Raw genomic sequence first — 15854 nt, 5'->3', positions numbered from 1 at the left:
TGCAAATGGTTATCTAACTTAAAACAAGAACGCCTATGAAGTTGTCCTTAATTTGGATACTTAGGCTACTTTTCTATTGTGTAAATAAAGGTAGGCTATATTTAACTTGCTCTATAATCTTGGTTGTTTTCAGTTCCATGCAGCCCGTTTTAAACATAGACAGATAGGCTATGTCTATGGTTTTAAACTTGAGCTGAATGGGACGCCAGCCTTAATAGTTTCCATGGTAACCAGATACATGCCCACGGGAACAACAGACACTGGGTCGTGTAAAAGTAGGGAACAAAGATATAAAGAAAGGAGATCAAGACACGCTGGATGTAAGTGTCTATGTCATTATAATCGTCCCGATATGAGTCGCAAAACGGAACATTCTTAAATGCAAGCTTAAGTTGCCCTCAATTTCTGACTTTGTAGCAAGTTACGCAGTATTGAATTACAGCAATGGGGTCATAGTTTTTAGGTATTCTCTCTTGTCGTGGACAATATTTCTGTGAAGGCTAAGTGTTGAGCGTTTGTTCAGTTTGCTTGGGCTGCCAGTTTACTGTTTATAATATTGTAGGCCTTCGTAGTTTTTATTTTAATTCAAGTAATCGGTGTTCGAAGCTCTGCAAAGAAGCTGTTGGGAACGAGGTTTTTCTTAATTGTTTTTCCTCTGGGAAGATGTGACCCTCAGGCCTATTTGGTGATTCGTGAGGTGGAAGATTGCCCTTGATTTGTGCTTATTCAGTTAAAAATGTCATGTTTCTCAGTAAGAAACACAAGTAAGAAATTCTTACTCCTTTTGTACAACATACCAGCCAACACTTTGTTAGGCTATAAGTGGCCCAAAAGGTATGCATGGATGACAGAGTTAGGATAAGGGATTTTAGTGTTTTTAATGTTTGTTGATGAAGTTAAGAGATTCAGAAGACAATCAATTGAGAACTTAGTTAGACTTAGAAAATAGTTTTACCCCATCTCTCAGTCTCTGTTAACAGTAATGTGGAGTTCACCGGATCAGTAGAACATCTGTAGAGTGAGGAGCAACCTGACCATGACAGGCCTTCCAAAGCCTGGGACTGGAGTTGCAGACATGTGCTAAGAAGGAGACCAACACCTGGAGGCTGGAGAGTTAGGGAGGGCCACCGCCCTATACACCACTGCCTTCAGGACTCATGCTGGATCCACGGTCTCACACATGAGAAGCCTGGATAGGTCAAGGCTATCCGGGGTTACTTCCACTTTGGAAGACTGGCTTGATGGGCGTGGGGATGTCCAGGTGTCCATGGAAGGCCTCAACAAAGGTTTAGCAGCGGTATTCCTGTCCACATTGAGCCCCAACAATTTATCAGCTTCGCTCTTCAAAATGGAGTCTGTCCTAAAAAGTGCCAGCCAGGGCTGCGAGGAGATTTTCGCGCGCTGCTCCACTCTCCTGGAAGGAAAGCGAAACCCTCGCCCCGAAGGTGCCACGCGTGTCGTTTTGGAGCTGACTCGAGCACTCGCGTGCCTGTTAGCTCACCCTCACAATCCCAAAGGTCTGACTCTTTACCTCAAGGCTTTCAGAGAAAATAAATCGGAGACGGTGAGACAGGTGACGAGCCGACAGGCTCAACACTTGCCCAAATTACTGACAGCGTTCTCTGAGCAAATTTCACACAAACACATGTCGTTGACTCCAGAGTTGAAGACTGGAAATGGTATAAAGGAGGTTGTAAGTTTCGACCCAGCGGACACCTCAGACTTCCTGGAGTTTTTGACGAAAGTTTTACCCGGGGACTCAAGAGTGCAGGAGCTGAAAGCGGCCCAGTTCTTCTCGACGGGCAGGTTTGAAGAGAGCGCAGACGTTTTTTCGTCCGTCCTTAATGGTCCGCCACAGCCGAGTAGATTCCAGCCAGGCGCAGCAGCTGAGGGCAAGGCAGGCCAGGGTGTGCCGCCAGAGAGACGAGCCAGCCTCTTAACCAGCCGGGCGGCCGCCCTCTTCTCAGCAGGGGGGCGTGCTGCAGAGGTGTGCAGGGACCTGGGAGAGGCCTTCGAGGTGCACCCGGCCACAGCCAGGATGGTCTTTCAGAGACTGTTTGTCAACCAGGGCACAGGAGAAGCTGTCCGCGTCCAGCTCCGCCAGCAGGCAGAAAGAGGCCTGTCTGGCTACAGGGAAAACGTCATGGCCCGGCCCGACCTGCGATCCACAGAGGGCGTGGAGTTGCTGGACCCGGTCGTAGCCCAGCTGCGGGCGCTGTGCCACTTGGAGTCCGACGGGGGCGCTAGAGAGCTGAGGGTGCGCCTGGCCGACTGCCTGCTGCTACGAGGCGAACACAAAGAAGCTCTCTCCATCTGTAGCCAGCTGGCCTCCGCAGCACCGAGCCAGCAGAGCTACCAGAACACGGTCCAGGTACTGCGAGGCTATGCCCGTCTTCTCTCCGACGACCACCGGGGGGCGTTGGAAGACTTCCAGGCTGTGATCGAGCACAACGCGCCCCACCCGTCCAGCTGCGTGCGGGCTCTGTGCGGCCGGGGTCTCCTGAGGATGACGGGCGGCCTGCACTACCTCACGGCGCTGGATTACGCCACGGCGAGCCGTCTGCAGCCCCAGGACACGGCGTTGACGGTGCGTTGTCTGGTCCCTTGGAACCGCCGAGGGCTGCTGTGCACGCTGCTGCTGGAGCAGGGGAGGGCCATGCTGGAGGGGCACGGAGACCCCAGCGCCGCTGCCACTCAGCCCCAGGACGAGCAGCAGGGGGGAGACACACCGACCCCTCATAGGAAGGACTGCCACAGGGAGGGGTAAGGTCATGTCGTCAGTCGCGGGGGCGTCTTCATCCTTGATTCTCAGGGCCCACTGCAGTGTGTTTTAGATGTTTCCCTGCCCCAGCACAACCGATTCAAATGAATGGGTTGTTACGAAGCTCGGATAACGACACATTAATGACTCATTCGTTTGAATCAGGTGTGTTGGAGCAGGGAAACGTCTAGAACACACTGCAGTGGGCCCTGAGGACTAGCTTTCAATACCTTTGTGTTAGCAAACACTTTATCCAAAACGGGGAACAATTGTTGGACACTTATTGGATTGATTGTGATTTAATAACAGGGATCTGAACTGTTTTTAGACTTCTGACACAACTGGAAATGTATAATCTCCCATAAAACTGGTCGGTCAGAAAATCATGCCCAACCAATTTCAGTCCATTCTTCACCTGACACTTAGAAATGAAAAGTTCCTTCACGCGTCCCATGTGTCTGTGTCAGGAAGACTCCCGAAGGTGTTCACTCTCTGGCCCAGCTGCTGATGGAGCTGCAGCCGGGCTCCGCCGAGCCTCAGATCCTGGCTGCAGACGCCCTGTACCGGCTGGGCCGGGCGGAGGAGGCCCACCGCCTCCTGCTGGCCCTCGGTCCCTCCTCCCCGCGGGCCTCAGTCCTGGCCCGCCTGGCCCTGCTCCAACTGCACCGCGGCTTCCTCTACGACGCCAACCAGGTCTGTGGGAGTCAGATGGCTTAGTGGTTAGGGAGTCGGGCTGTTAATCAGAAGGTTGTTGGTTTGATTCCCGGCCGTGTCAAATGACGTTGTGTCCTTGGGTGAGGCACTTCATACTACTTGTCTCGGGGAGAATGTCCCTGTACTTACTGTAAGTCGCTCTGGATGAGAGCGTCTGCTAAATGACTAAATGTGAGCCAGACACTGCCGTGCGATGATGGAGATCTCGGTGCTTTGATAGACGTATGGTTTGTGTCTTTTTTATAGTTTATTATAATTCTAAATCCCTTTAGTATTTGCTGGACTATGTACCTTTAGTATAGTTAGACCACATATTTAAGTTTTTAAGATACCTATATGTTTAATGTTGCACCTTCCTGCAAAAGTAAATTCCTTGTCTGTGCAAACTTTCATGGCGATTAAAACCCCTTTCTGATTCAGATTCAGATTCTGACCTGTTTTAGGCAGATATAGTTGGCTGATATAGGTTCAATCATAATGAAGAAGTCCTGACTGGCTCTATATTGTGAATCGTTAACTATTTCCACATTACTTCCTGGAGACATCATGATGTATAAGAAATGACCTTGTAATGTTTATTATGCAACAATGTTAAACATTAGACATCTAGCTCTGACACTGTTATAACCTCGCTCAGAATTGCTGCCGCCAGATGTGACCGTTCCTCTCACAAACCACCCAAACTGAAAGGACTCACTCTGTCCCGTTTCCCGTCCCGTTTCCTGTCCCAGCTGCTGAAGAAGCTCACTCAGTGTGGTGACACGAGCTGCCTGCGCCCCCTGCTGGTTCTGGCCACCCTGGAGGACCGTGTTCTCCTCCAAAACCACTGCCACTCCGCCTCCAAACGCATCCTGGACGGCCAGCGCGACGACCGCGCCCTCAGGGAGGCTGTGGCCTACCTGTCCATCGCCATCATGGCCTCAGGTTACTCACTGTTGGGAAATAGGATTGTTTTGGTGTTTTTCTGACAAGAACGAGAGTTTTGGAATGGATGTTGTGTGGTACTGGTCAGCGATGCAGCGATGGTACACGTTAGCTCAATGTACGTGGCAGTGTTTGTATTTGAGCCTAAAATAGGTCACACTGAGTCAAATATTCTATTTTGCATTTGAAGTTTTTGCTTTCATTCACAATCTATGGTTATATGTATTTCATTGCTTGTTTTAATGGTATATTTAAGGCCAAGTTAAGGTTAAGTGTTAATATATACAGTACATACGTTAAAATAGATGTATATGATCTATATGTCATCTGATTACTTGTGTTAGGTGGCGAGGCAGCAGATTCACTGCTGGAGAGGGCCAGGTGTTATGCCTTGTTGGGCCAACGTAAGACGGCCATCTTTGATTTCAGTGCCATTCTCAGGGAGCACCCCGACCATGTGCACGCGCTCTGTGGTAGAGCCTTCACCTACCTCACACTCAACCAGCAGAAGGTACGACTCAGCCAATCACAATCACAGCCAATCACAGTTCCATTCTACTACATTCAGGTCAGCCCTGTAAGCAAGTCAAGCTGCTTATGTCAATTATCCAGTCAATTTGACAGATTTTCCTTTCGACTTACCTTCCTTTTCTAGGAGTGCACTCGGGATGTACTGACTGCTCTGCAGATAAGCATTGACACGGTCACTAGAGACATCCTGTCACTTAAGGACAAGGCAAGAAAGCTCGTCTGCGATTGGCTGCAGCAGTACTGCCGAACCAATCTAATGGAGATCCTGGCCGTGAGGGCGGTCCCCTGCCAGGAAGAACAGCTCAGGGAGGCGTTTTTGATTGGAGGAGCCCTGATGAAGACTGACTGCAGAGACCCCAGATGGCACCTACTCTATGTGGACATACTCCTCGCCAAAGGTAGGAGGAGTTCAGCTCTGCTTAACGGATAGCCTTCTATTGAGACGTCTAGCTATGCCTAGTGGAGGGCACTGGGTAATTGTTAAATGAAACAGTGGCAGGGACTCAGGTGGCTGAGTGGTTAGGGATTCGGACTATTAATCAGGAGGTTGTTGGTTCGATTCCCGGCCGTGCCAAATGAAGTTGTGTCCTTGGGCAAGGCACTTCACCCTACTTGCCTCGGGGAGAATTCCCCTGTACTTACTGTAAGTCGCTCTGGATAAGAGCGTCTGCTAAATGACTAAATGTAAATGTAAACAGGATGTTTATCCCGCTTTGGAAACAAGATCAACAATGCTTGTACCTGTTACTGATTATCTGCTGTACTGCTGATTGATTATCGCTTTAGTGAAAGGTGTCTGAGTAATGTCTAAAATATCACGTTTTCTGTGTCCGTGCGTGTGTGTGTCTCTCTGGATGTGTGTGTGTGTGTCTCTGTGTGTGTGTGTGTGTCTCTCTGGATGTGTGTGTGTGTGTGTGTCTCTGTGTGTGTGTGTGTGTGTCTCTGTGTGTGTGTGTGTCTCTGTGTGTGTGTGTGTCTCTGTGTGTGTGTGTGGCAGGTGAGGTGAAGGCTGCCGGGGCCCACCTGAGCCAGGTGTTTGGTCGGGAGCCCAGGGAGGCTGCGGCCCAGGCCAGGGTGGGCGTGGTGGAGGCCTGGCAGCAGAACCACCGGCTGGCCGCCCTTGGCCTCAGCACGCTGGCCCAGAGGGACACCTCCTCTCTAGACTTCCTCCTCGCCCTGGTCCCTCCCTCCCACAAGAAACGGATGGCTCAGGTAAGACAGCCTGGCAGGCCGCAAAGGGGGTCAGCTGGTTTCACAATACAATGGCAATTTTCTTTTTTTTTTACTTTTCATTAACATGTATTAATTTAGCAGATGCTTTTATCCAAAGCGACTTCCAAGAGAGAGCTTTACAAAAGTGCATAGGTCACTGATCATAACAATGAGATAGCCCCGAAACATTGCGGGTAGCCAAACATGAAGCACATTGTGAAAAGAAAACAAGTGCCAAATGGAAGAACCATAAGAGCATGTAGTTCAACAAGTTACAAATTAAACAACATGAACCTCAAAAAGTGCAAGAGTGTACTTGTAGAAAAAGCAAGCAACAATAATATAATTCACAGTGAGTACAAGAAGTTAAATCAGTTTCAACTAACTAACAAGAGCAACAAGTCCCTCAATAAGAGTCATTGTGTTCCTGGAGGAAGCTAACATCAGGTCCAACCAATCATTACTAAGTACCCTTGTACTCCCGGAACAAGCGTGTTAAGCTTTTTCTTGAAGTCTTTAAATACTTTAAATACATCTGATGTAGAGAGATTCATGATGATTCATGATGATTCATGGAACACTTTAAAGCCACAGACGTCTCTGTGACCCCGTAGGCGGCCGCCCAGGAAGCCAGCAGTGTGTCATCTCACGGCCAATGGGACAAGGCCCTGTCTCTCCTCACGGTGGCCGTCCGGGCCATGGGCGAGTCCAGACTACAGTACCTCCGCCAGCGGGCCGCCTGCCTCGCCCAGCTGGGCCTCCACGAGCGGGCCGTGGCCGACCTGGACCGGGTCATCCAGACCCACGCGGGGCCCAGGGCGGAGGAGCCCCAGCTGTGGGCGGAGGACCTCTGTCGGCGAGGCCGCAGCCTGGTGTTGAGCTCCCGAGAGGGGCCCGGCCTGGAGGACTTCACCCGGGCCCTGGAGCTGCACCGGGACCAGGCCCTGCGGTGTGTGGAGGCCGGGCTGGGGAGGGCCTGCCTGGCCGAGTGCTTCCTCAGGGGGGCGCTGCAGAGCTACGGGGAACAGCAGCTGGCCAGAGCCTGGGGCCTGCTGGAGAGCGGCCTGCTGGTGGACGGCGAGCATGCGGAGCTACGCAGGCTCAGGGGGAAGGTCAAACGAGAGGTATCCAGCCCTTGCTTGGTTCACTAGGGACGGACGGGTCGCTGTACCGATGAACACCCTGCTGTATGATGCTGTGATGATGATGATGATGATGCTGTGATGATGATGATGATGATGATGATGATGGAATACTACTGGATTCATGATGTATTCACTTAGCAGGATGCTTTCATCCAAAGCAACGTACAAAGGGGGGCATTCGAACCTTGGACCTCTAGATAGGTAAATGCTCTACCATTGAGCTATGGCTGCTACCCTTTCTCCCATTCGCTCATTGCAGGACAGTTACATGAGGTAATTCTACACTCACAGGTAGTGTGTGCCACTGGTCCACAAGTGCCTCTTCCTGGAGATGAGAAGATGAGTGATGCTCAGAGGACAGGAGGGTGAATAGTAATGAGGACAGTACTGGCTGTCCTGGTACTGCACATTCTGGGACGTCTTTACACTTCCTGCTTTAGGTAACAGTCACAAGTCTCTTCTCTCTCGAATCAAAGGATTCGACTCTGTTCTAAGGGGCTTTTTAAATAATGGTGACATACAGGGTCTTCCGATTTAGACAAAATTATTGTTACGTAGTATTTCAGTCTAACTCTGCAATAATGTATGTGCTGTTATTGTTAGGGTGTGTAATGAGTCTAGTATTTCACAAGTACCCTACATTCCAGTTTATTTGATCAATCATTGCGTAATAAACCATATCAAATCGGCAGCAATTATTATTCAGGTGTTCAAGTGATGGGAAGTGATCAGTCATCTGTGATCTGTAATATTTTTCTTAGCACAACTCACTATTATTATACTTCACTGGTATAGCATGTGGACGTTATTTGATCAATCAATACATTTTATGCGACTCAAAGATTAAATAAATATATATATATATTTAAAGTGCCCGTGTGCAGGTTTGTCATTATGTGAAATGAGAAGGGACACTTTTATTTCTCACTTTCTCTACTCATAATTTCAGTCATGACTGGAACATAAACTTGAAATAATAAACAATAACTAGGTGAGTTATAAAAGTCTGAATCATTGACATTAAAATAAATGGCTTGAAACACAAGGAACGTAGTCAACTAGATAAGAAAATTATTGCAGTAATACTTCACAAAGCCTGACATAAATTAAATTTGTGTATGTTCCCTGATTGTGACGTCACAATGACAAGCATTATGCGCTCACTGTGATGTACTGGGGTTCCATGTTGCCGAAGTAGGATTTTTCCCATTCGCTCATGAGGTCGAAGTGCAGGGGACGGTCGCAGAAGGTGCAGGAAAAGGTTGCCGGGCTGTTCTGCATAAGCCCCGCCTCCTGCCACACCTCCACCAGTTTATCTGCCAATCAGAAGTGTTATCATGCGTTAATCACAATAGGAGATCAGCAACACTAGCTCTTTAGCGTCATTCAGTATCCCCTAGTGAACGGCAGTGAGTTCACTATATATCAGCAGTGAGTGAACAAAATGAATGAGCGATTTCCGGCTTTGATTTAAATCCCCTGAATCAGAGAGCACTCTATGTTATCATTGAGTGCTCATGTTATCAACACAACATTATTCAGAAATGGCAACATGTTAGCTGTGAGAGTGAGACGCCGCTAGATAAAATGTTCTGTTGCTAGGGAGGTTGAGTAAAAATGTGGCTACTGTTGCTAGGCTACCCTTGCTAGTTAAAAAAAGTCAAACATTACATTTGAACAGTCAGTAGCCAATTATAAAGTCTAGGTGCCAGTCTATAAAGAAGCCTGTTCAGTAGCAGGATTCAGAGGCATCGCTAACATGAAAAACGGACCAATCATTTATGAGGCCCTTGACTTGGCTGGCACCCACTATTGTGGGGTTTCCATAAATCAGTCGTGTTAATCTGTGACTTGACTTTAGTGGGATGCTTTCCAAAGCGATATATGGGGGGGATTTTAAACTTGTGACCCTTTGATCGGCAGTCAATTGCTCCACCATTGATCTATACTCATCCCTCAAGACTTCTCTGTCAGGGTTACTTGGTCAGGGTTATGTTCAAAAAGAAAGAATCGATGACCAAGGAACACACTTGTGTCACATGACACTTGTGCCCCGGTAGCTCACCGGATGAGTGGGCGCGCCATGTTGGCTGAGGCCTTTAGTGCAGCGGCCTGGATTTGAATCCAGCCTTGGCCCTTTGTTGCATGTCCTCCCCTCTCTCTCTCTCTCTCTCGCTCTCTCTCGCTCTCTCCCTCTCTCTCGCTCTCTCTCGCTCTCTCGCTCTCTCGCTCTCTCGCTCTCTCCTGATGCACTTCAAAACTGTCCAATAAACCATGAAAAAAATAAAATATATGAGATAAGAATTTGTTCTTAAATGATTCTGCCTGGTTAAATAAAGGTTAAATATATATATTTTTTCATATATTTTTTGGGGGTCACTCACCCACAAAGTACTCCATCATGGCAGGGTTGTGGTGAGGCGAGGGAGCCAGACGTAGCAGCTCCTCACCTCGGGGCACGGTGGGGTAGTTGATGGCCTGAACGTAGATGTTGTGTTTCTCCAGCAGGATGTCGCACACCCTGGAGTTCAGCTCTGCGTCCCCCACCTGGGTAGAACAAGCAGGAAACGAGCATGACTCAACACAGTCCTGATAGAACTGGTATCACTAGTCCAGCTCATTGAAACCCAGTCAAAAACCTTTTCAGGATACATGCATGTCGTTGGTACCTAAATACGAGGCAAAATCTTTTGAATGTAGCTTCTTTAAGACTATTAGGGATATGTGTGAAATACTGAGATGTAATGGTGGGAGCAGGCTGGGAAGCACGTCTAAAGTAGTTTTTTTCCCTGACGTTGTTTTTTAAAACAAGCTCTGTTAAACTGTCAATATTTGAGTTGTGCTGTGAGGACAGTGATGGAACAGTAAGATCTCTCACCCGTATAGGGATGATATGACTGGGGCAGTTGACCACCGGCAGGCCCTTGTCCATGAGCAGTTGCCTCATGTGTTTAACGTTCCTCTGGTGGGCCCTTCTCAGCGCATGGCCCTCTGGGCCCCTGAGGACCTTCACTGACTCCAGGGCCCCCGACAGCACCATGGGGGGCAGGGATGTGGTGAAGATGAAGCCTGCGGCGAAGGAGCGGACTGTGTCCACCAGGGCGGCGCTGCTTGCTATGTAGCCTCCCACACATCCAAAGGCTTTTCCTTTAAAAAAAGAAAAAGTGAAGCTATGAGTATGACACGCTTGGGCTGATAGCCATCTTGTGTTCTTGCAGCTTTTATGTTTTGACTTTCACACTGTCAAGATAAGTACTCAGGGCAACTTTCCCACTGATCCGTATACATGCTCACTGCATGCTCCTCTGACTCTTATCTATCTGGCCAGATGCGTTGTACCACACATATTCGCAGCTGATAACTCCTCTTCTTCCTTTAATACAATCTAGAAGCTTCTGTGTCCTCGGTTGACTACAGTCTGCAGGGGTCAAAGTAAATTGCTGCATTTTCAGCAGCATACATTAGATGTGCTTTCGGGTGTACAAGCACAAGTGTTGATGTATAGGGCAGAGGCCAGAAGGAATGTTTGTTGCCTCAGTCTCATCTATTTGTGTCTATCTTGCCCTAAACTTTGACAGAGACACACACAATAGGTAGACAGGCACAGAAAAGTTCACAAGTTTTATGCATTTGCATTTACGTTAAAGCAACATGTAAGTGTAAGAATAAATACACAACAACAGCATGATAATCATTAGCACATGATCATATCACAGTGGTTTGCAGAATGCCATTGTGCTATGTGGGATTTTCTAATGACTTCAAACTGTTTTCCCTCGTAGTAGGCTACTATAAAGAATCAAGTTTTGTGGGGGGAAGAATCAAGTTTTGACCTACCAAGGGTTCCAGAGACGATGTCAAGCTTGTGCATGATGTTGTCCCTTTGGCCGACTCCTGCCCCGTGTGCCCCGTACAGGCCCACTGCGTGCACCTCGTCCACAAACGTCAGGGCCCCGTAGCGGTGGGCCACGTCACACAGTTCCTCCAGGGGACAGATCTCACCTGCAGGCAGACGCAAAAACGGGACTATTAATAGTGTCACGTGTTCACACGTGTCTACAAAAAAAACCACTAACATCCAGTTGCGGTGCGTATTCGTTTTTTGAACACAGCATGAATTGTTTACTTTTTTAGCACTCCATGATGGCATACTTTGTGCAGTTTCGGAAATAGTAAAATAGAATGGTGATGAATTAGAAGTCTTATCCATTGAAAACATGATGATTTTGCATTGGGATTGAGCAACTGCTACAAAAAGACTCAAAGACTGAATTCAACAAACCAAAAACCCAACAAAATTCTTGCGACAATTACCGTCCATTGAATGCACGGTTTCGAAGGCCACGATTTTAGGCGTCCCAGGGTTGGAACGTCGCAGCAGTTCCTCCAGGTGTCTGCTGTCGTTGTGGCGGAAGATGTGGCGCTTGGCACCGCTGTTCCTGATGCCCTGAATCATCGAAGCGTGGTTCCCCATGTCAGAGTAGATCTCACAGCCTGTACGTCAGACACAAAATGCCACAAGGCCCCAAAGAATGAACTATCTTCAGTGTCAACTCGCATAACTTTCTCTCTGCAGCTGTACTTGCACCGCCACAGTCTGAGTCTTTCTGTGTAAAGCGGTTTTCTCAAAAAAATACTTTAATTGATCAAAAACGATGTTACTGTGAGTTGACAGTGGCTTCCACTGTTCTCAGGGGTTTTATAGAGAAGGTAAGAAACATTTAACGACATTGTCAGGAGGTTATGTCTGATGTTTGCCTCTTTGCAATCATGACACCTTGTCCTCTTCTTACAGTATCAATACCAAACCACTGATCTCTTCTTAGGTCAGGCTTAGCACTATATAATAAAAGCTCTTCAAACCAGAACATTGAAAGTCTACATTCTATTATATTTCTATTTTGAGTTTGCAGTACCTGGCAGCATTTTAGCCATGGTGAAGAGGGTGGAGTCATTGGCCACGAAGCAGGAGGAGAAGACCAGCGCAGCGTCTTTCTGGTGTAGTTCAGCTAGTTCCATCTCCAGGGCCACGTGGAAGTTACTGGTGCCAGAGATGTTCCTGGTGCCCCCGGCGCCCGCGCCATGCCGGTCCAGGGCATCCCTGACGGCACACAGAAGCAAAAGGAAACAAATGTTTAACTTGGGAGTCCATTCACCAACACGCCTCTCGAAACCAGCAAAAGAGGATGTGGTTGGATCTTTCACGTTTTAAGCTGTTTCGCAATACTCAGACTTTTGTTTAAGAACACAAGCCAACCATTCAAATATTACTACCCTCAAAAAATATATATTTATGTATTTATTATTTTTTGGGCCTTCAGAGATTGACTGGATTTACCTGATCCCCTGCAAGACCCGTGGGTGTCGACTCATCCCCAGGTAGTCATTGCTGCACCACACCGACACCTGAGCCCCCTCCCGCCCGGACACAGAGTAATCCTCAGCGAATGGGAAGACGTCTGCGCTTCTGTTCACCGTTTTGAAGACGCGATATGTGTGGTCTTGTTTCTTCTCGCTGATTTTCCCGTCGAAGAAGCCATCGTAGTCAAAACTGGGTCCCACTGGAGAGGTAAAAGGTTAAGTGTCCTTGATTCCTTGGCCAAGTGATTTCAATAATTTGGTGCCCCTTGCTTTAGAATTGTTATCAGGCTATGGTAGAAATACTAGCCAAGTAGTCTAAGATGTAGTAATAGTCATAACAGTCTATCGGTATCAGTTTATGTTTTTCCATGACATTGATTGCATCATGATTTCTCCAGAAACCATAGTGTATGGGAAGTGGTCAAATTGGGTTTTAGAATGACTAAGTCCATTCTCCAGGCCTCACCCATGTTATCCTTGAGCAGGTGGGACACAGTGCTTGGTTGGACCGTAGGCCAGACGGTGTCCTTCAGACCCTTTAGGAGGGAACTCATTGCTCCTGTCGACAGAGAGACAAAATAAGTTAATGGTGTGGTTCACAACTTTCACTATGCATAATTCACACATCGTTTACACATCGGGTTAGTCTCTGTAACTTTCCATCTTTCTCAGTACCTGTGTTTGATTCAACATCCTCCTGAACCTCCGCGCTAGCCTTCACCATGCCCATCTGGGAGGACACGAAGGGACAGCCATTTGATATGGACACGGACACCTGAGTGGCTGATTTTGCTAAATGGCGTTTAGAGTCCAACCCCAGGGGCAGGTGACCAGCTGATTGGCTGGAGGAGATACCCGTCTTGGTTTCAGTAGAAGACGAGGCACAGATGGTGATCTGGCGAGCGACGATGGGGCATCGATAAGCCAGGGAGAGGAGAGCGGCCCCTGTTCTGCGTAAAGCCGGCTTGTGGCTTGACTTCAGGAATGGGCAGTGATGCAATAAGGCAGCCATGGCAATTATACTAAATGCTGTTTAACTGAAGAAACACAGAGAACACATAATGTAACTCAACAATGGAACAATATAGGTGTAGAATCAGGCTATGTTAGAAAATGTATCATTTTATCAAAAATACCAATTAAGTAGGCCTAATTCCAGTAGTCCAGTATTGGTTCCGCGTAAATATTTTGTTTCCAGAGCTTTCGTACTGTTAACATATTGTTAAGTATGGATTTGTGAACAGTGTGGCCCATTAAACATGTTTGATACGAAGTGAAATTTAGGTGCGTCTTCCCTGAGGGCGCGGCAGCTGAACTTATCTTTTCCCCGCAGGCACGCGCTGTCCGCGGTCTGCGAAGTGCTGAACAAAGATTTCTAGGAAGACGACGTAATACTACATTCGCTGTTGTCGATTAGAGCAGAGCAGCATTCACTGTATTAAATAGACTAATGTATTCCTATAGACTAGCCCTCCTGTTGTGTTCCGGTCAAAAGTGACCGATTTACTAGTTTTCTCCCTGAAAAAATGTGTTAATTTATTTCGATTGCCATAAGGTTCCATGACTTTGTCCACACAAGGTATCTAAACAGCCCAAAAAAAATATTTATGAATTTCATACAAATTTGGGTGTTTTATTTAACTTTTGTACACCTTTGGTGTTCCCGGTCAAAAATGACCGGTCATTCAAAAAATGGATAAAACAAAAACATTTTTGATAAAATGTTGTTTAGGCACACATCCATAAAACAGATAGACACACTTAAGCTCCCAGACCCAACATGCACATGTGTTTGAGTAAACATATGCACACACATACGTACACACACAGACTATGAGCCAGACGAACAGACAACCGATGTTGAACAATCTAGTGGTGAGGAAAAGGGCCCTGCTAAGGTGGTTGTGACATTCCTGTCCAAGAATGGGAGTTTCTGGTTTGTTCTTCGTCACCACTTGAGTGGAGAAGTCGACTGTCGACTGAAAATGTCATCAGGATGACCCCAGGGCCAACCAGATATGCCATCTCCCGGGTTGGTGACATAAAATCCTGCTTCAAACTGTTCCTGACAGAGTCCATTGAAACCATAGTCATAAACGTGACTAAACGTGTTTACAAAGACAACTGGAAGGAGACAATATTCAAACATATTCAAAATAATCCATATATTATGCTTCTTTCACTCAAAAACGAGTTGCATACGCTTGTGTCAATGAGGCCTATAGCCATAAATGGCAAACAGAAGTTTAATACTTTTAATGTTTGCAAGAACTTAAGTTGCTAAAAAGATGCAACACAACATTAGTTGATAATATATGTATTATTATGGAATCATAGTCAGCTATAATGGGGCGGTCACTTTTGACCGGGAACACAAAAGTAGTGAACAAGAAACGAACACAACAGGAGGGCTAGAACAATAACGTGGAAGCCTTTCTACTGTTGGAAACGAAAGGACCCCGATTCGCAAACACAAAGTAACGTCCAGCCTTTTTGAGCCATCCATATAGGCAGAATATAATTATAAATATAACCAATTCAAAGTGATATTTGATTTATACCTTGCTGTCCGATGTCTGACCTCCTGACAGTCAAAATGTCATCAAAAGGTAGACTGCAGTGTGAAGATAAGCAAGCCTCAGGATATGTGCTTCACTCTTGTGTTTTTTTAGGGTTGACGACAAGATCTTCTCTCTTGGAAGAAATGTACCGATATGACCTACACTAGGACAGAAGCGCATGTCTTTTTTAATAGCCTAATACATTTTACAGACCCTTTGAGGTCATACAAAACCTTTTTTCCTTATTAGTAGTCTAACTTAGTTGGAAAATATTATTTTAATACATTAAAAAAAAACTAACAAATAACTCAAATCAAACATATGGGTTACGAACTTTTGTATTAAAAGGGTTACCCAAAATGTTACAGGTTATATTGCTAAGACTCAATATGACCCCTAAATAATTTTTATACAAAATAATTCTGAAAACCTCACCTGTTGACCTGCACTGAGGACGAACTTCAAACATCAGAAGACTGAGTGTTGGAATAGCGTCAGAATTTATCATGATGACGTTCATTGCACTACTCGGTTCACACCCTTGAAGAGGCGTTACGGTTAATATGTGGCCAATGGCAGAAACTTGTGAAGATGATTCTTACAAATAATATTTAGCTAAACTTTATTGATGACCGGCAATGTTAG

General features: G+C 46.7%; 2 protein-coding genes across 6 annotated transcripts; one reads left to right on the top strand and one right to left on the bottom strand.

Annotated features, from left to right (window-relative positions):
• Positions 1–271: 271 nt before the first annotated feature.
• On the top strand, positions 272–8291 carry ttc34 (tetratricopeptide repeat domain 34). The gene is made up of 8 exons (XM_047040129.1): positions 272–320; positions 981–2763; positions 3229–3454; positions 4207–4399; positions 4744–4910; positions 5055–5328; positions 5928–6142; positions 6757–8291. The coding sequence occupies exons 2-8, from the start codon at positions 1181–1183 to the stop codon at positions 7291–7293; spliced, it is 3195 nt and encodes a 1064-aa protein (XP_046896085.1). The 5' UTR covers positions 272–320; positions 981–1180; the 3' UTR covers positions 7294–8291.
• alas2 (aminolevulinate, delta-, synthase 2) lies at positions 7920–15749 on the bottom strand. 5 transcript variants are annotated; one of them, XM_047040135.1, is made up of 12 exons: positions 15645–15746; positions 15210–15367; positions 13324–13685; positions 13115–13207; positions 12626–12848; positions 12204–12388; positions 11602–11781; positions 11125–11289; positions 10166–10434; positions 9672–9834; positions 9353–9547; positions 8467–8603 (listed from the first exon to the last, which is right to left on the bottom strand). In XM_047040135.1, exons 3-11 carry the CDS (start codon positions 13658–13660, stop codon positions 9387–9389), a joined length of 1776 nt encoding a protein of 591 aa, XP_046896091.1. In that variant the 5' UTR covers positions 13661–13685; positions 15210–15367; positions 15645–15746; the 3' UTR covers positions 8467–8603; positions 9353–9386. The 5 variants fall into 5 exon arrangements, with proteins under 5 accessions (XP_046896087.1, XP_046896090.1, XP_046896088.1 ...); XM_047040131.1 differs by lacking the exon at positions 9353–9547 and having other exon boundaries at positions 7920–8603; positions 15645–15745; XM_047040134.1 differs by lacking the exon at positions 9353–9547 and having other exon boundaries at positions 7920–8603; positions 15210–15372; positions 15645–15722.
• Between the last annotated feature and the right edge of the window lie 105 nt (positions 15750–15854).

This window comes from Hypomesus transpacificus, chromosome 18 (genome assembly GCF_021917145.1).
Source record: "Hypomesus transpacificus isolate Combined female chromosome 18, fHypTra1, whole genome shotgun sequence".
Lineage (NCBI taxonomy): Eukaryota > Metazoa > Chordata > Actinopteri > Osmeriformes > Osmeridae > Hypomesus > Hypomesus transpacificus.
This window is presented reverse-complemented; position numbering and strand designations above follow the sequence as displayed.

Bases quoted from the DNA above. Each gene is read 5' to 3' on its own strand.
- ttc34 (XM_047040129.1), top strand. From the start codon at position 1,181: ATGAGAAGCCTGGATAGGTCAAGGCTATCCGGGGTTACTTCCACTTTG. The intron at 3,455-4,206 runs GTCTGTGGGAGT...TTCCTGTCCCAG, and splicing joins TCCTCTACGACGCCAACCAG to CTGCTGAAGAAGCTCACTCA. The intron at 4,911-5,054 runs GTACGACTCAGC...TTCCTTTTCTAG, and splicing joins TCACACTCAACCAGCAGAAG to GAGTGCACTCGGGATGTACT.
- alas2 (XM_047040132.1), bottom strand. From the start codon at position 13,660: ATGGCTGCCTTATTGCATCACTGCCCATTCCTGAAGTCAAGCCACAAG. The intron at 13,208-13,323 runs GTACTGAGAAAG...CTCTGTCGACAG, and splicing joins GGATGTTGAATCAAACACAG to GAGCAATGAGTTCCCTCCTA. The intron at 11,290-11,601 runs GTAATTGTCGCA...GTCTGCCTGCAG, and splicing joins AACCGTGCATTCAATGGACG to GTGAGATCTGTCCCCTGGAG.